Here is a 21,015-nt window from a genome sequence, read left to right as displayed (position 1 = left end):
TAGCCTAACCAGCATAACCATGGGACGTAAAACTCAAAGATTTCATTTCATTTCATTTTACAAACTCACCTGACCGGGGATCGAACCAGGGACCCCACGCACAAGATAAGCGCTCTACCATTGAGCCACCGTGCCCCTCCAACAGTCAATAAAAACAGGGATTTATTTATCATATCCTTACAAGAAAGGCTTGTGCATTTACGGCGATATGGATATACTTATCAATGCATGTATATTTGACATTCTTCCCCCGGAAGTAACGAAGGTGAGGATAATACAAATCAATGACTATTAAATTAACCGTAGAATTTTATGAGGAAGAAAACAGAAGTAACCCAAGAAAACATCCACTGGTATTACAGGGTGTCCAATATACAATGCAACCCGGAGTTTGGGATAGTAGAACTTTTGAACCTGAAGCGATACATAAATAATGGTTATACCAAAATAAAGCACTAAACAAACTGAAAATTATCAACTAAACAAACTGAAACTTAACGACAGAACATCAATACGTATGAGTTGAGTCAATTTACATGTTTTGAAAAAAAAAAAAAAAAAAAAGATTTACACTTTCGGCTACATGTGGCAACACTGTGTGGTTCGTAGTGTACTTCAATCGTTGCTTCCCACTTTAAAAATATATACATGAACAAAGCTTTATTTTCGTATAACCATTATTTATGTATCGCTTCAGGTTCAAAAGTTCTGCTATTCCAAACTCCGGGTTGCATTGTATGTTGGACACCCTGTAGTTCATCAACTATTTCCATTCGCGACTTGGCAAAACATTTTTTTTTAAAAATTCAATCTATATCATAAAAATGAAATTCATTATGTTTGTGACTTAATATCTCTTGAACCACCCGATCGATCTCGATCAAATTTGCAATATATATATATATACTATAAATTGGAACATATTTGACATTTTTTTACAGACTGATAAACAGCAAATTTTGAACAGTTATATATATGAGGAACGGCCTGGGATGGATTTTTATTATTTTACTTTGACGTTACAGTTTTGGGGAAGAGGAGGAGAGATTTAAAAATGATCGAAAATTACCGATATTAGTGTCTAATCCAAAGTGTTCGGGGTCGCTGAGACGAACAGTAACACTTTCGATGCCGTTCAAATCCAAATTCAGTCCTTCATGTCCAATATGAAACTTATTCTTCCCGTTCGAAGAACGGGTGTTCTGCTAATAACTACTAATTTGCAGGTTCTTGTCGGTACGGGGTACTTAACTCTCGCATCTCATTTCGAAAGGACTAGTGACTTGTTTATAATAATTATTGTGTGTGTAGTAAGAATGTGTTCCGTAATATCTATTTCATTTGAGGTAATAAAATTCCACATGAACACTGCCATAATAAAGCAACCAATAAAATGTCAGTATATTTTCAAAAAGCACTCTGAAAAAATAAATAAAATAAAACATGACTCAATTAACCGTTATGAATCCTAAGCTTCTGTCTTACAATGCACAAAGTCATTATATTTCTTTTAACTGATTACGTAATCACTGTTCAAGGGAACATATTTTATGTGCACATTACAGCTGCCTCTGCAAATAAAAATGCACATTATCGAACTTAAAGTTTACGTAAAATAGTTGTCCATCTTTAAAACTGACGTCTCTTTTTGTAAACTCCGAAAAAAAAAAAAGCATCATCTTCATTGTTCTAACACCATATACGAAAATTTTAAATTTGTTTTTAGATGGGAATACATGGAATAACTATTTTTAACCATATCCTTTAGCCTACAGAACAAGTAGCTTAAATTTTCCAGAATGTTACATTCCTACTCAAAAAGGACTCGTGTTGCCCCCGAGACAAGATTTTGGGTAGTCTTCTCTCGAAAAGATGTTATGAAAGTGCTGTCTGGCCTCGAACAGGATTTTGTCTCGTCTCATGGGCAATATTAGGAAAAATGTGTCTCCAGTTTGGAGAACATTATTACAACAAATGCAACGGTGGCCCAATAAGAAAGTGTAGTTCAACAAAATGAAATTTAAAAATAGGTTCTTTTAAAAATCTTAATATAGATATAGAGTGTACCCAAATCATTGGTCGAGTTTAAAAGTCGCACGTTAACCAATACTAAACTGAGAAATGTAAACTACAAACAATTTGAAAAAATGAAGTCTGTGGTGTGAGAAGTTTTTAATGAACTCAAAGACATTCGAAGTACGTCCCACGTGTTATCTTTCAGATGTTCAGTTGGTACCTTCATTCTTGGCACACCTTTGGAGTAGACTTAAGTGACGTTGTGGGTTGTGGTTTTGATCTGCCTTCGTAATTTCGGCAGTGTCTGTGGAAATGGACGGACGTAAACATTGTTTACGAATGAGGATTTATATACGGTTCATTTTACGATGTTTTTTTTAATTGTAGGTACCATGATTATCTTCTGCAAGCTAAAGAAACGGATAAACAATAGAACTGAACTGTTATGAAAGAACTGATGGAATAGTATGAGAGAATCTCAAGAAAATTTACAGACACGTTGTTATCTACTGCAAAATCAAATCGAACCAGGGGCACTTCACACCAGAAGTGAACGCTCTACCACTGAGCCACCGTGCACCTGTTAAAGAAAAGGTTACGCGGAATGATCAAACGTTACCGAAGAGACGGTCGAAAAAATGCATAAGACTCCTATTCATAATCCATTAACAGATCAACAATAGTGTTTCAGTTGTGTGTTTCATCGCTAGCTGCCTGACATTTCTCGGACTTTAGCATATTTTCCCATGCAGATTACAAAAATATCGAATCCAGAATTGCAAGCATAGATGTACGTTAGTTTCTTAATTAGAAAGGGGATCTCGGAGTTAAATGAAAAAGTACGGAAATTAAATAAACGAAGCATTTTCCTTAAGAAAAAAAAGTGCTATTTTTTCCATTCTTTAAAATTTGTGCACACACACTGAAACACTATGTCTTACACTGGAAACCAGCAGCGACCGCACACAAAATTCGACCATGGAACGGGTAAGTTTCAAGCTCTCAAATCTATATTAAAAAAAAAAAAAAAAAAAAAAGATTTTTGTACACATACCTTTTATGCAAATTTTTACTTTTTCATATCTTGGTTGGAAGGGTTTAAAAAACCGGAACCTTCCTTGCAGGCGCCATTCCTGGGAACCCGTGAACTCATTAAAACACAGTGCAATACACAGAAGTTACTTTTTTCTTGTTTATTCATAAACCCTAACAAAATGTAATTATTTGCAATTTCAACTAACAAGCCCATATTGTACTTAGTGTATGAGAATTTTCCGTTACGGTAAAAACAAAAACGCTCAATTTGATGAGAATAATTTAATTACTTTAATAGCAAGTCACTCTTTCCAATTAAGACTTTCATCGTGTATAAACACAATGGCTACAAATTAAAATAACAATCCTCCGTTGATGATACGTTTCATACAGCCTTGAAGGTTGAAAAACATATTGACATTAGGAGGAAAATCACGAGGAAAATATTATGCAATCACACAATAAAGTTAAGTACTAATTAATTATGTATGAAACTGAACTGCCTTTGACTAAATAGCAGCTTCTCACTTTTGGCGTGGATGGATTTTGTGAAATCGAACACATGCAGTTCGATTTTGAGTATAATACATGCGGTTCGATTTCCACACAACAAATTAACTCAGTCTCATACAATGTTGACGCTGAAAAAGGAATTAAAACTACAAACAATCAAATCATATCACTAGTAAACTGAAAGAGTTCTAATTCGTTTAGGAAGCTAATGCAAGACTATGTTACGCGAGAAAACGCAACACTATGAATTTGGAAAAGCAAGTTAAATGAAATGAGCTTATGGGAAATCAGGTAACATGAATGTGAAGTAGGGAATATCGATAGTACAGATTTAAACAAAAAGACGGTCTCTTGATTGTATAGATATCTTACATAGTTGTGATTTTATAAGGCAAATCGTATTCATATTTGCAACTTTATTTATTTATTTTTAAATATTAAACCTAATCAAACTTGGAATAACTTATGGTCAAAACTTTTGGAAAATGAAATACTGCTTAATTTTTTAAACTGGTCCCGAGTTCAACTCCTATATATAGGAGAACATATATGAGTCTGCAGATGAACGTGGCATGAATGAGAACATGCTGAACTGTTACTCTGAACATTATTACAGTCCAGGGCTTACTGGGATTCTACTTGTTATTTTTATTTATTTATTTTTACAAATCCAGTCTCGTTTCCTAATTGCCTCACTGTGTAGCTAGTTATTACTTCCTTATGTTAGTAATTCTGAACATATTCCGGTTCTCAATTTATCCTTTCAGTCTACTTCACCAATATCCCGAATCTTAAATCCATAGAGAAAGAACTGGCTATCTTATCCCTGCTCTACCAGCAGGACATTCACTTACATACTACTTACCCCCCCCCCCCAAAAAAAATCACTATTTACGTCACAGTTCAAATGAAGTGGTTCTCTTGACCCGGAGTTATCGACAAACCTAACTATCGATGCATCTTTCGCAGACTACTGTATGCTGAAAAGGTAACTCTGAACAGGTATACAATCGAACACCTATCGTACCATAAGTATTCAATGTGGTTTTCACAGAGATGTTTCTGGAATACTCTTAAATATTTTATGAAGAGTGTTTTATTAGGTCGGCCCGGGAGGAATCAGAAGGGAATTGGGATGATTATTTCTTGATCTGTTGGTATATTTATAATTGAAGTTGAGGGATCGAAAGTTGAGAATAAATATGTTATAATTTTCAATTTATTGTCTATCTGAAATTGGTTGGGATAGGTTAGAGGTGAAATATGTTAACAGACGTTAATAGTAGATAGCACAATGAAAATATAAACAGTAACAGTAATTTTAAAGGTGATATTTGAGGAATTAAAAACACTACTAAAGTTGTAATTTAAGTTTGACACACTTATGTTATAACTACTTTTTTTCCCTTGGAAGTAATGACTAATTTACTTTTTTTTCTTTTTTTTTTGTGTGTGTCAGAGACCATTGCTTACTTTCAGACATTAGATTTCCCGCTCAAGATTCTTTTAATTCTTGAGGTTTCGAAAGAAATCTGTTTTCATCCTCGTGATATAAGCGCGGTAATAAGACAATCGTAGAGTACTTTTATATATATATATATATATATATATATATATATATATATATATATATATATATATATATATTTATTTATTTATTTATTTATTTATTTATTTATTTATTTATTTTAGTTTTACCTTCGATAAGTCTGTCCTTTAAACTAAAGGACACAATAAATTAAATTAATGGTGAAAATGGCACTACATAACATCCATACGTAAAGCAAGATTCGAATCCTCGAGACAGGTTTTGAAATCATGACATTGATATCTTAGATCAGCGTTTCTCAAACTGAGATCTTCGAAGTGCATTCTTGTGGTCCAAAAAAGCCGGAAATAATATAATTAAAATTCAAGTGAATTGTGTAGCATATATTGTAATTGAGAATCTCAAATACAATTTAATTACAAACTCTAATAGCTTATATACATATACTCTTTGGTGGTAAATTTGCTTTTAAAGAGATAAGAATAGATTGATCCTCTAATATTCTGACTGATGAAAGTGGTCCTCATTTGAAAACAGTTTGAAAAATGCTGCCTTAGACCGTTCGCCCATGCCAGCCGTTATTGTAGGACATTGGTTCCCAACCTGGCGACTTGTGGTACGAGCACGAAGACGCAATATACTGACAAAAATATACTACAATCGCAATTCCAAATATTACGAAAACTGTAACAAAAGGGGTGTTAAATACCGCACAAAGTAACTATTGAGTAATTACTGTGTTTCATTAAGAGTATAAGTGATAAAAAATAATGGAATACAGAGGGATGCAGAAGTCTTACTGAAAATAAATATAAATTAGTGAAAAAATGAAATCTTTGAATTTTACGTTCACAGTTATGCCGTGTTGGCTAAGGGGGACGATACGCTGATGATGAGACATGGATGAGATGGTGGAACGAAGAAAGTGGGAGAATCCCGAAAAAATCCACGCACGCGGTGTTTGTCGACCATAAAGTTCACTTGGTGTGAGCTGAGATCGGATCAGCAACCCCAAGCACTAGAGGTGAACGCTCTACTATTGAGCCACCGCGACCCTATAAATTGGTGAGAATATTTATTGTTATTATTATTATTATTCGAGATTTCAATGCTGCATCTGAAATAGAAGGGGTCTAACAAAAGGCATGTATGACCAACAAGTAGGAAGAGGAGGGAGAGGGAGTGAAATATCCAGGATTAACGAAGGGGGCTGCCAGAAAACCAGGGTTAGAATCACTGTTGTAGGATAATCGTTGTGTAATTAGTATCACATGGTGTCGTCCCACTTGCGACAATCCTATTAGCGACAGGAACTGTTAACTGTCCTATGAGCGACCGATTCGATCTGTTAACTGCCCTATGAGTCACCGATTCGTCTATACTAAGATAATGGAAGAAGATAAGGTTCTCTCTTCTTTAACTTGTTTCATGCTAATGTGATTTAAAACCTAACAAAATGTACTATGAAAAATTTCGTTCTACCTGAATTTAATACGTGAGAATGCTCTCATTACATTAAAAATCTTTTATACGTTTTTCCTAATATTATATTTTTGAATTAATTTCTATGAATACATTGACCATATCAAGGGGAAAACTAACTAAATATTTAGAGTACATTAGCCTTTAAATTTGATATTAAAATGATACGGAGCATAAGATTAGATTGAATATATTTATGGCGTAAGAGATCAGAAAGAGATAGGGGCGCCATAAGAAAAATTTCTAGGGAGGGGCATCTCCATAGTTGCTGTATCACGTCTGGTATATTTAATATACGTGGTTTGCTATATTAAGTATACATTTTCGTGAGCCAGGGGGACGATCCCTGCCTTCCTATCGGGCGCCCATGGAAAGAGGGTGTTCACCACGTGAGGATATCAAGAAATCTAAAAACACGGTGTATTCGAAGAAATTATTACACAAGTTACAAATCTCTCGCAGGATTTAACAGTTCGTCTAGTTATAAGGGATTATTTCAGATTGCTATTCGACAAGCTTTTATGTATAAGTCAAAACAAGGGAGGAAGGCAAATTAAGCAATTAGTTTACGTTTTAGTAGCTTAGAAATAGGGGGAAGGTAGTTTAAAGAGTTTGTTTACCTTTTAGATTGTTTAGAGTGAACTGCATTGTAATTGGTGGGATTTGTTGAGAATAGCCAATCAGATGTAAGGGATCTCAAAAACTGTCTTTTATCATTGACTTTTTTCATTTTATTCACAGTGTCTAGGAAGTCTAAAAAGTAGATAGTTGGCGAAATTGTTACACGTTTAAGTTTTCCAAAATAAAATATATTACTGTGCTTAGTGAGTAATTAGAACTGAATCAAATTAAGTACAGAAAACAGAGCTTTTGAATAAAGGGTTTATAACAACTGGATTTTCAATAATTACATAGGAATATACTTTTCATGGAAATATCCCTGTTGTCTCGTTAAGTTATTTGATATGTTTCATGTCAAATCTAACTCAAAATTAAAATAAAGTTTACACTCACAGCAGAGGAAAAATATATTTGATGAACAGTATCACTAGTACGTACATATTTCATACCAAGGTTGTTCGGGCGCTAATAACGCCACAGGCAAACATATTTTACGAGAGGGAATCATATCATCTTCCATCATCTCAATATAAATGAATCGGTCGCTCATAGGACAGATAACAGTTCCTGTCGCTAATGGGACTGTCGCTTCTGGGACTAATTCGTATCACATAATTTCACAAGCATTGTTCTATAATGTTTACATTAAACTTAAATAAAAACAAAACTTGCTTTTGAAACGGAAATACAGTAGAGCGTCGATTATCCGAACGTCGGTCAACCGAACGACCGCTTAACCGAACTGTGTACTCGCTCGCTTAAAGGATTTTTTTAAACGTTAATTTTGTGTACTGTGTGTATTGTTCATGCAAAATGCGTATGTAGTATGTACATATTTTTGTTTAATAAACTGCAGCACATACTATATATTCCTACTAAAGTTGCCTTTGTACGTTACTATGTAATACTTAAAGAGATGCCTGTTTTTATGAATAAATTTACTGTACAGTACTTCTTTTTGGCAAATAAACATGTACAGTTCGATTATCCGAACAAACCAGTTTTCCGAACACCCATGTCCCCCAATTACTTCGGATAATCGACGCTCTACTGTAACTAAATTGTAAATGGAAAACCGAACATCTTATTAAGGCCTATCTTAATCAACTATCACACTACTATAACGTTCTTATAAAAAAAATAACTGATTCGCTGTTTCAGTGAACTTCCTATAAGAAAAAAAAATCACCCGTAATTGTCTTAAAAGCAGAATGACTAGACTGAGCATGTAACAGATAAAGCATTCACACACTCACTGCACGCGTCGATCAAATGTAAACGAGTTGACCATGAAAGATGATAGATTTCGTAACTTCCCACAACACATATTCATATTAGGCAACAAACCGGTAATCTCACACCTTACCTAGGTTTATGATTATTCAACTGTTCCACGGGTATACACGTTTTCTTCCTCGAATACTTCATGGTGCACTGAAAAGAACTACAATCCCACGAACACAATAGTCGCCTCTTGGGACAACCAACCGGGGACAGGAGAAATGCTCTCATGGTCGCTCACAATGATTTTCATCACGCCACATCCTGCGAGATAAGACCTATCTCCCAGAGTTAAATAATATAAACAACGAAGGATTAGCCGCTCTTGCATGTACGATATTATTTGTGTCAGTTATACGCGAATTTCGATTTGTGAATGTATCCCCGGTTTATTATAAATAACAGCGAGAAAAGCTTATTTTAGACTTATGACATTAGTAGAATGAATAATGGCCTCAACAACCTTTCATTCGACTACACAAGATCACATACCAGTGCTTTCTAAATTATTTGCATTTTAACCACACACAAATGCTATTTTCTGAGGGAAGTATAGCGTCTAACAAGGAGACTTACGGAAGTGTCACACACCAATTTGAATGAAACTTTGCATACTTGTAGAACATCGAAAAATAATCGACACGTACTTTTTTATTTCGGCAATGGTGCGGGTTTAAGGGTGGAAACCACCCTTTGAACGATAGGTGTGGTCTCCAAGCATAGGCAGAAAACAATCATTTAATGTAGAAGAAAACACTGCCAGGGGTTTTTAAAGAGCTAATGCAGAATTTGACGTCAAAATTACAAAATTCAAATGGCGGATCCACGATAGTGATTACAAAATGAAATGAAATCTTTGAGTTTTACGTCCCACGGTTATGCCGGTTAAGCTAAAGGAGACGGTGATGAGAGATGAATGAAAATGGTGGAATGAAGAAAGTGGGAGGAAACGGGAGAACCCCGAGAAAACCCACGCACACGGTGTTTGTCCACCACAAAGTTCACTTGGCGGGAGCAAGATAGTGATTACAATTACAAAATGTCTTCTGGTTTGAAATGCTCTGCAATCAGGCAAGAACGACCATAGTTGGCAGAGGTTACTGAGAGAAGGTTGCTGACCGATTTGAAATTCCTTTCTGAACGTATTTAAACGGGATACTTGATTAAAGTGCGTCTCTGTGCCTCTCACTATCCGGGGTGCTTATTGAAAGTGAGTCCCCATGCCTCTCACTATTACCCAAAACAACCCCTTTAAATCTGAAAATGTCCTTGTGAAAGCATTAAATTAGGGAAAATGAATATCAAGTCTTATGAGATAAGGTTTCAAGAGGTTTCTCTCACAGCATCTAATGCAAAGTCCATTTTGTTATTCGATTCTTGGAGTGATCACAATTCATCAACTTTTGAACCTACTTCAAAATAGAAATCCTTCCTGCAGGAACAACTGGTAGGATTCAGCCTCTACATAGATGTGTTCTTCTTTAGATCGTACAAAAACTTGGGACAGTTTTCTGACATTGCCCTTCTCTGCAACTATAACATAAATTTACATCTCCGTAATAATATAATAAAGATTCAATCACTGATTTATAATCAGTTTTCTTCTCCCAGATTTGCAAATCTTATTAGATATGCGTGATACAAAAGCGGTAACTTGGAAGAAAAACCACCTACGTTTGAAACCCCGTAACATTTTGTTTCATTGAGCAGCATTTTGCTATTTATTTACATTTATTTTCGTAATAAGGTATGTATGGTGTAAACGATGTTTATTCATCACACAATTTTTTGCGGAATATCATTACTGTAAAAGTTTTCTCGATAAATTTATAATTATAACAATTGAGCATAAATGAAGTTCTGACTTAGTGAGAGGCGAGGGGACTCACTTTAAATAAACACACCGACTGGTGAGAGGCGAAAGGATTCACTTTCAATAAGCAGCCCGAATACTGAGAGACGAGGGGCTCACTATAAATAAGCGCCCTTAATAGTGAGAGGTGCAGAGACACATTTTAATCAAGCATCCCGTTGAAGTAAGGGGGTTTCAAATTGGTCAGCAACCTTCTCGCAGTAACCCCTGCCAATTATGATTGTTCTTGCCTAACTGCAGAGCATTTCAAACCAGAAGATGTTTTGTAATTGTAATCACTATATTGGATCCGCCATTTTGAATTTTGTGGTCAGGTTCTGCATCAGCTGTTCTAAAAAAAAAAAAAAAAAAAAAAAAAAACCTGACAGTATGTTTCCTTCTACATTAAATGATTGTCTTCTGTCTATTTTTCTTCTACATTAAATTATTGTTTTCTGCCTATGCTTGGAGACCACCCCTACCGTTCAAAGAGTGGTTTCTACCCTTAAACCCACACCACTGCCGAAATATATATATATATATATATATATATATATATATATATATATATATATATATATATAAAAATACGTGTCGATTATTTTTCGATGTTCTACAAGTATGCAGAGTTTCATTCAAATGGGTGAGTGACACTTCTGGAAGTCTCCTTGTAAGTAGAAGAGAAGTATGGGGACCCACCACCTACCGGAACCCAACGCCCATTTTGATCTATCATGACACACTCCAAAATCATTGGGTAGAGCACATATCTCTGGTAAAGAGGTTCCAGATTCTCCCTTTACTCCCATTATTTTCTTACAATGATTTCGCAAGGAAACTTGTATTTATCTATGACATCACAGTACATAGATCTATAATCTGTAATAAACACATCTCTAATTTTGTTTTGAAACAACTAGACTGTAGGTTTATGCCAAAAGTTTACTGTATGTATATGTTTCGCATGTAAAGTTTTGTGGTACGTGCAGGGGTAAAAGTGAGTGGGAACGCGGGAGACGCCGTCCCCCCCACCTCAAAAAAATATGTACCGCGTCCTCCAGTTTCTAAGGAAATTACAATGGGCAAAGATAGGCAGTGTGAACGGCGTGACGTCGTGTCGCTACCTACCGTTCCCCCACCTCTTCAGATCCACTTTTACCCCTGGGTTTCGTGTACGTGTAGTTTAACTTTACAGTTAATTTAAGCGAACTCGACCTTTGCGCTTGTAAACAATATAGATATATACAAGGGCGCATAATTAATTACAAAACGAGTAATCAGACCTATACGGCGGTAGAAATTTATATACAGCGCTAAAAATAACGAGTTCTACGAAACACAGCGTTGCCAGACCCGTTAATTTGGATTATGCTACAATACTTGAAGACAGTGGCGGCGATTGGACCTTAAAAGTGGGGGGTCAAGACATGATCTGAATATTTGTATATCAATGTTAATATATAAATTTCCCTGGTTGAAACTATATACATTAATAGGCCATTTCAGAAAAGTGGGACAACTGCCCCCTTCCCCCCCTAATCGCCGCCCATGCTTGAAGATTACACTTGACGAATCTCCATATATAAACTCCTCTGCTGCAATTTAGTTTAGCCTTGATTTTTTACATAGGTATTTTTTTTTTCTAAACCAGCAAATCCCACAATCCGAATTATATGGAGTGGCTTTGTCTCAAAGTTTAAGGATACGCACACCCCATAAAAAGTGTTGTATATATAATTAAGAAAGGACAGGTGAATTCAACAGAACTAAAAGCAGTTCAACTATCTCTTCGAGTTGTGACAAATGAAAGCCTTTCAACTACAGTGCAAGTGGAAATCAAATACACATTTGACTGAGGAGCTAAAAAGCTTTTTTTTTTTTTTTTTTTTTTTAAAGAAAAATTAAGGATATAAATACAATTTAAAATCAGTGAAAGTAGAGTTAGGCTAATTGTGTGTCTGTGTGTGTGTGAACCAACACGTATGGTCACGAAAAACAGACAACTTGCAGCTTTCTCTTAAAGGTTTGTACTCACACCAACAGTGTAAACTAGATGACTACAATGGAGTAAGCCAGAACCTATGAATAACACTATTTCACAGTGCTAGTTGGTAGAACATTAATATTGGTCTTTATTTGTATCATATAGCTAGACACGGTTTCAAATTATACATACATAAAATGATCACAACATGGTACGTAAAAGAAGGAAGATTTGTGCCACCAAACCACTGGAAAATTATATTGTATCCGTAGTTTTGTAACAGCACATACATTACTAATTAATACCGACTAAAATACACGTGGCAGACCACACACAAATCTTAAATACACACACGGAAGTTATTCTTTCTATTTAATAATAACTAAAAGTAATTGTGGTATAGGAAGAACACAAAGGCAAGGTGAATAATTTATTAATAATAGTTATTCTAATACTCCTTAGGTGCACAAAGGCCTTTAATAATAATAAAAAAAAAGTTGCTCTGCCTCCAGGTCCCGGAAGTCTACACTACTGCTCTATGCAGATTGTTTTGCTTTTTTTTATAACTTATAAAAAATACAAGGTCGTCATAACCACGTGATTCGTGAACGTGAGAGAAAGTCATATGGGAGACAACATGCATTATGCTATTTACTCTAAGAGCATCTCTGAATCTCCTCTGACATGCATTTACTATCTGCCACATCAAATTATCACTACCCGAAACAAGAAATTGACATCTTTGTGTTGAGCTAATAGAACAAAAGGTAAAACTGGCTGTAGGCAAGGTGACTAAAGGATACGAGATTTAATGCAGAGTGAATGTGAGAGTTGAAATGATAGTGACGCAAGTGTTGGATTTTCCAGAACCAAATTAAATTAGCCTTTGTGTTTCAGTCATTTATTAACACTTTTACTTAAAGAAAATGTTCTCTTTTAATACACAATTTTAGTTACTTCAGGAAAAAGTGTATCAACTGATAGTGGAAGATTAAATAATGAGACACGAAATGCTTAAATATAATTTGTAAGTAGATTGAAAGGCAAATCTAATATAAATAAAATAAAGAGTTTGTTTGTCTGTGTATGCGGCCTAGCAACCAGGGAAGAGAACCAAAAGTTACCAAATTTTAGTCACGGGTACATTGGTCGTCCCCAGACCAAGACGAAGCGTTTTTTTTTTTTTCAAAATTCGAACCAGAGGGTCTCGGGGGGGGGGAAGATTACCGGGACATGTACAAATAGTAGAAGATGACCGATATTAATGTCAAATTCATAGTTTTTGCGGTCGCTGATATCAATGGTAAAATTCCAATCGCATTAACTTCCAAATTCACCCCATTTGGCTGTGGGCCAGGGGTCTTCGGGGGGAGGGTGATACAGAAATATTTAAAAATAATCTAAAATGATTGATATTAGTGTTAAATCCATAGTTTTCGTGGTCACTGAGATCAATAGTGACACTAGCATTAGCAATGACTTTCAAATTCAGCTACCAATGTATGCGGGCCAGGGTCACCTGCGGTGGGGGGTACCGAGACGTAAAAATAATCCAACATGATCGATATTAGTGTCAAATCCATAGTTTTCGCGGTCGCTGAGATGAATGGTGACACTCCCACAGGCGTTGACTTCCAAATACAGCCCCCACTGGCTAATAGCAAGAGGCGTTTTTTTTTTTAAAATTCGAACCAGTGGTCTCAGGGGGCGTTTACCGGGATATGTAAAAGTAGTAGAAAATGACTGATTTTTTAAAGTTGTTCAGTTTGTTTACATAGATATTTTATCTTACCCATGCGAAGAATAGGTATTTCAGCTAGTCAATAATATAATATACTTTATGTTAATTACGGGAATAGTAACACTATACTTATTGAATTATGACCTTATGGTTAGGCTAAAATGATATTGAAGATAATGTAAGGTTAAATGTCGGGAGCAAATTATATAATAAAGAAATATATAGTTTGCACACAAACAAAAACAATTTGTTTCCTTGAAGGTCAAGACTTGCGGGTGACATTATTAAAAAGAACATGTCTTTTTTCTCTATGCTTCCTGCTAACAACGTAAAAACGCTAACCCTTTGCAACATTTGACTGACTGATAATCTACATCATTGGCAATTTAATGTCATTTTAACAGTTTTATTGCTGATTAAAATAATAATAATAATAATAATAATAATAATAAAGGGAATTCAATATATGCACTTGTACCGCAAGAAGAAACACTTAAGTATACGATTGGTTGCATGCAGTCTTCTGAAATACGATACTCAACTGAAGTATTGCTGTACCTAAGTAGATACTAGATTTACAATACTGAACCATATCCAATCCAATACTATATAAAACTACGTAAGATATTATTTACCACATAATGTCAAGAATCCAGAGAATATTTTAAACATAATTATTTTTATTACCACAACTAAACTACCTTAAGAATTCATTAAAATCCTCTTTATAGTATTACAGAAATAAGCATAGATAAAATGAAATTCAAAATTTTAAAGTTATTATTTGTAATTTTTTAAATTACATTGGAGATCATACGCCTTCCTTATGCTTTATTACGTATAATTATTTCGTTATCATCCGTATCTAACTCATCGCTACTTTTCAAACACAATATCTTACACAATTATAAGCTTGTGCACATTTCTGGAGTTAAGGAGGGAAGTTCTCCATCCCAGACAAAAATTTGGTTTAAAATTTGTGTTATTTAATGGATGTACTTCAACAGACCAAAACATTAGAGATGATTTTCTTTTTTGTACCTTCATGTGGATACCCATGGTTTCTATCAACAGACCTGCATCACTATATAGTAGGGGAGACCGGGTATGGTTGTAACACGTCTTGGTTGTAACAGGTCCAATATTTTTTACTCTACTCGACTGGTAACCCTGATTCTTCAGCCGCCTCACCCTCTTTGTATGTTCAGTGCGTGGAGGACATTGCATGGTGATTGTGTCGTGCGTCTGTGTTTTAGAAGGAAAAATTTGTTTTTGAACCAGGTAAGTAAAATTTTGAGTCTTACGAAATATTGTATTAATTTATAATAATATTGGTGATAGGTACAATTTGTTAATGTTAACTGATAAACATGAATCTTAAGTATCGTGGAGATCTTATAAGCAGTAGGAATACAAAGACATACAACGCCAGGATGACGCCATGTTGGTGCGGGTGTGTGGGGGGTTGGTTGTAACAGAGAGGGCGGGGCTGGTTGTAACACTTGTTACAACCAACCACATGGGTACCGTTATCTCTTTCAAGACAGGAATCGCATAACTTACAACCACTTGATCGAACAGTGTTTGGGCCATTGAAAAAGGATATGTTAGATATCCGAAACAGTTACAAATTATAATTTAAAATAAAGTTTTAAGCTTTGGTCAGTGTCTCTTTTGTTGAAAAAGTTCCTTGCTGCAGAGCAAGATTCGTGGATGCGTAACAACCCAGGAAAAACCATGACCATATATGACCCACCATCTCAAGTAAGAAATGCTTTGCCACGTGCAGCAACACCTGTCAACATCATTAATGGATTCCGTACGACGGAAATTTCTCCATATGATGAAAACATTTTTACAGAAGCTGATTTTAAACCATCTTCAGTAACAGACCATCCGCACACTCACAATGAATCGAATTCTGCATCTTAGTAACGTTCCAACAATAATCTCACAGCGGATGCAACAACAAGAACTGTAATACCTTAGCAAACATTGGAAGCATCGAAGAGTTCTGCTACAATTGAAGACTTCGAAGCTGAGGCAGTTTTGCCTTCAACTTCAATTGAAGAAGCTCCTGTAATGTTATCTGTGCCTTCTTTTTCTCCGGAAGTTATCTTTCTATTACCGAAATCTCTTCCGAGAAAAGTGTCACGAGCTGGAAGAAAGAAGAGAAAGTCAGCTATTTTAACTGACACATCAGAGAAAAAATCCTTAGAGGAAGAGAAACGATCAGTGCAAGCCATACGGAGGAAGAAGTTCTCACATAATTATGATCAGCAGAAAAATATGTCTGATGTAAACAAGAAGAGGAGATGTTATTCGTCTGATGATGATTCCGATGACGATACTACTTTTGATCTCCTTTGTTGTGAATTATACTCCTGTAGTCGCCCAGGTGAGAAGTGGATTCAGTGTAGTATTTGCAAAGGCTGGGCCCATGTTTCCTGTACAAATGGCAATGCTCAATATTTGTATGCAAATTGTGATTCAGACGACTCAAAATGAAAATTGGCGATAAGTTTGTTCTTAATTTCTGAGAAAGTCGTAATACATTTTAGCAGTGTGTATTTTGTTTTTGTGTAGTAGGATTGTGTAGTGAGTAGATTAGTTTTGTATAGTTCGTAAGATTCCTTTGAATTTGAACAGGAAGAATAACGCTTAAAGCACCATCACGGGCTTCCCCTGGTGGAAGTGAGTGGAAACCTGTCAGGAAGAATCACCGCGAGGTACTCTAACTATATCTGTATCATTTTTAAATGTTACAACCAACCCCAGCCCATGTTACAACCAACCCCATGGCCGGGATTGGTTGTAACAGTTGATTACTTTTCTTTTTCTTTTTTTCGCTCGAAAACTATTAACATGAATGCAATTATTATATGATATTTTGTAACGAGAAGGAATAAAGTTTCATTTACACATATTTATTTTTTGAAAATTCTAAAGACATTGCAGCAATTCAGCTTCAAGTAAAAAGTGTTACAACCATACCCGGTCTCCCCTAACTGTTCAACAATAATAAACAAGATGCTATTTAAATGGCTAATGCGACTCTTCTCCCTTTGTTCTTGTGCCCATTTCTCTTTAGAAATTCATCTTATTCTCCTGAGACAGGATTTCCCGAGTTCTCGAAAACTTTTCAAAAAATGAAAAAGGAGGAAGTTTTTCTTTAAAAATGTGTCATTAAGTAAAAGCTTATTTTCTGTAACGACCAAAATTTGCTAATGTAAAAAAAAAATCAACAGCATTAGGTGTGATAACCCAAATAGCAAGTAAAGGTTAGCATTGTAGCATGAAACCAGTCTGCAATAATATTTTGAAAAAAAAAAAAAAAAAAAAACTCTACAACAACGGAATCCATCTAATCACTCATATTTGAATGGAAAATGCTAGTAACATGCATCTTTATTGAAGAGAGAACAATGAGACGAAGTTATCGAAATATATTATCTAACTTCAGAATAACAATATTTTATTACAAAGCTTTTCACCTTTCGACCCTTCTTCACTTCTTTTAAAAAAAATAATTCGAGAAAATTATATTTAGCATTTAGATTTTTGGTCTTTCGGCATCTATGGTTATTTAGCCCGTCACGTTTGAGGGGTGACGTCCCTCGGCGAGCACACTATCCAGAGAAAGGGAAGGAAGGAAGCAACCTGGGACCTATATAAGGGATAGGTGCTGACTGCCACGGGTGCTGACTGCCACAGCCAATTATTGGTGCTGACTGCCACGACTGTGGCTGATTGCAAATATGAAGGTGCTGACTGCCACGACGGCGTGCTGACTGCCACGAGCTTGGGAGAAACTGTATTTGGAAAGAGAGAAATTAATCCCTCATACTAAATTTATGATTATTAATTAATTTAGTAGAGAATAATTAGGGATTAATTTAGTAATCATCACAGCAATCTATGTGGCATCCTATAAGTTACAAAGTTGCTCACTAAGTGGAACGACATATGCTTGGATGTTTATAAAGGGATTGTATTTTCTGTTATATGTACAATTTGCACATTTCATCGTTTATATTAATTGTTTTATTGTATTATTTAATGGATATGAGGGTATGAAGCCAGCTGACAAGGGAAGTTTGGGAGAAGCACTCGCCTGCAGAGAAATAAGCATGTCATTTGAAGGACCAATTCATGCTGATTATAACAGGTAATAAAACTCCTGTACGTTGAGAACTGTTCGAGATATTCAGCTTAGAAGTTTATACGAGAAAATGAGTGATGATTGTTTCAGTTTGTGTTCTACAAGGCAGGTTACGAACAAATTATAGGCCTATAACTTTTGAATCACTTGTCGAATTTGCTTTTTGCTTTGGTTCTGCGAACTGTTCCCTTGACGGATGCAACGCAATTGCTCATATAAAATGTTCATGGTGCAAGGGAGTCTTTTGCCTGCGTCATTTCTTCATAAAACAGAAGAACAACAGTGATCAATTTTCATCTCTAACCTATGATTATTGTGAACGATGTAATGACTAATTGTATCTAACAAACCCGTTAGTTATTGCGAAACACTTTTTTTCTGTTATTTCCGATAGCTTTCAATTCGTATGTCAATATTCGTTACTAATTAGTTTGAACTTAACGCGTACAAATGCGTATATCCTCATTTTCTCATATAAACTTGTATGAAGTTGAATATCTCGAACCGTTCTCAACCGTACAGGAATTTTATTAGCTTGTTGTAATCAGCATGAATTGGGACTTCAAATGCCATGCTTAGTATCTCTGCAGGCGAGTGCTTTATCCTGAACTTCCCTTGTGAGGGACAGTTAGCAGTGCTTTTTTGATGGAACTTTCAAGAGCTACTCAAAACAATTTGCGCAGCTGTACACAGTTCATGCTGATATAGGGAGTTCAAGTGAGAATACATAAATCGTACCAATTTTGTACGCACCGCTCCCTGACAAAACTGAAGTACACTCATGTCCAAAATTATTGTCGCATATCTGTAACTGTCTTCTTGTAAGAATATAATTTGATAATTTTGCAGAGTACTTTTAATACTGATATGTGTATAATCAGGAAATAATATATTTGTGGTAAATTTCATAGGGAAAGAATTATAAATGCGAAAATCATAATGAGTAAAATAAAATGTAACTAATGGACAAGAAAAATTTATTCTCGTTTTATTGTTCTTATTTACTGCTCTTTTGACATGAAATTTACCACATACTTGTCTTTGCCGATTATACACATACTAACATTATAAGAAATGCCGGGAGAATTCGTTATCAAATTATATTACTAGAATAACATATTTATAGTCATGCGACAATAATTTTGGACATGAGTGTACATACAGAGACCTTTGTTAGGTGTTGGTCTGAACAACACGATCCTAAGGTTCATCTAGTTTCTTTCATGCTTCTTGGCGTCCGGAAATGTTACTTCTAGCAACTTTCTCTCAGGCTCGTGGCAGTCAGCACGCCATCGTGGCAGTCAGCACCTTGATATTGGCAATCAGCGCCAGTCGTGGCAATCAGCACCAATAATTGGCTGTGGCAGTCAGCACCCGTGGCAGTCAGCACCCCACCTATATAAGTTAGGTACCACTCCGGCAGTTGCCTGGAGTGAATGAGGAAAACCCAGGGAAACCTCATTCAGGGTGGCTGGCCTGTAAAGCGTTTTACACTTTTTCGACCGAGTGCCCCCACCGGTAATTGAACCCGGGACCGCTCGCACCGAAGGCGAGAGCGTTAGCGACTACACTACGCGGGGCCACATATTTAACATTTGTAGAACCATAAATATGTTTTGGGCTGTTAAAGCTACGACATCTTTACAACTATGGTGCGGTTTCCGCCCTATGCTTTCGTACGGAAAAGAAACTGAAAATTTCGAAAATTTGCTGGATAACTGCACTAATTTCAAGTACTTATTAAAAGCACAATTTCAATATTTCTAGAGAACATCTCGAGAAAGACATTTTAATCACTTCAGACAAAATCTGTCGGGTAAATTTTCAACAATTTAATTATAGTTCCATCGTGGCTTTATGGTTAACATACACACATTCGGTGCGGGAGATCTGTAGTCGATTCCCGGTGGTTCAGAGCTCGTCCACGTCTCATATAGTCCAAGTGCTGAAAAGGACGCTAAATTCTAAACCAATCAACCAATAAATCGTGTATAATTTTCCTACGGTTACGGAAAGTAATATCTATGTAAATTTGAAGTAAATTTACTTATTAATAATAAATAAATAGTGCTCAAACGAATTCTGTGCCTTACAGCCAAGAAGGCATATCCTTAGCACAAGCAGAAACTTTCTAATGATACGATGTCATACCTAAAAAAATAAATAAATAAATAATAAAAAAATAAAAAAGTGTAAACTGAAGCATGAATGAATACTAATTTGAAGATAATCGTTAAGCACTCCATTACAAGTTGGACATGGGCTTACATTACGAATTCCCTTGTTTCAAAAAATACAGAAATATAAAAGAAATGTCTCCATACAAGTTACAACCAACATCTGTTAAAATATTAACCATTAAATAAATTATTTTGTAAAACATATAAGATTCATTTTCTTTTTTTCATTCAAAACACACAGGGAAAGATAAATGCCAGCTACTTTTCTTCAAAAACAAAGAGGATAACATATTTAAACCCAGCTTCCCTTTCAATGTGAACTGTGTATTCCACGTGACCTGATACTGGCGGATAGCCAACTGATAGATGGAAGGAACTACTTCACAAAATAGATAGGACACATACGCAATGCGACTTTGCCAATGGATTCCTATAACTGATATGTTTGTCTAGTTCTCTTCTTTAAAGGAAACAAGTTGGTACGAGAAGTTCGGAAAATTTTATTTATAATTGACAAAGAATCAAAGGAACCAAACGGCAAACGCTCATATTCTGAACCAGAAAGAACTTTCTTAAGCTTCAATAGCTGCACATTTTAC

The 21,015-nt window shown here is 35.5% G+C and overlaps 1 protein-coding gene across 4 annotated transcripts in view; it reads right to left on the bottom strand.

Moving 5' to 3' along the window:
* LOC145668748 (NAD kinase-like) overlaps positions 1-21,015 on the bottom strand; it is a 304,700-nt gene that overhangs the window by 86,495 nt on the left and 197,190 nt on the right. The window contains exon 1 of one of the 4 annotated variants that reach the window (XM_081736882.1): positions 8,583-8,726. The exons of the other annotated variants lie outside the window; for them this stretch is intronic. Within the exon in view, the coding sequence (XP_081593008.1) occupies positions 8,583-8,644 (62 nt within the window). The 5' untranslated portion in view covers positions 8,645-8,726. Of the gene's footprint in view, positions 1-8,582; positions 8,727-21,015 lie in introns of those variants that run through there. 4 annotated transcript variants of the gene reach the window in all.

The sequence above is a fragment of the Thermobia domestica genome, chromosome 13 (genome assembly GCF_964235325.1).
Source record: "Thermobia domestica chromosome 13, izTheDome1.hap1.1, whole genome shotgun sequence".
In the NCBI taxonomy this organism is placed as follows: Eukaryota; Metazoa; Arthropoda; class Insecta; order Zygentoma; family Lepismatidae; genus Thermobia; species Thermobia domestica.
This window is presented reverse-complemented; position numbering and strand designations above follow the sequence as displayed.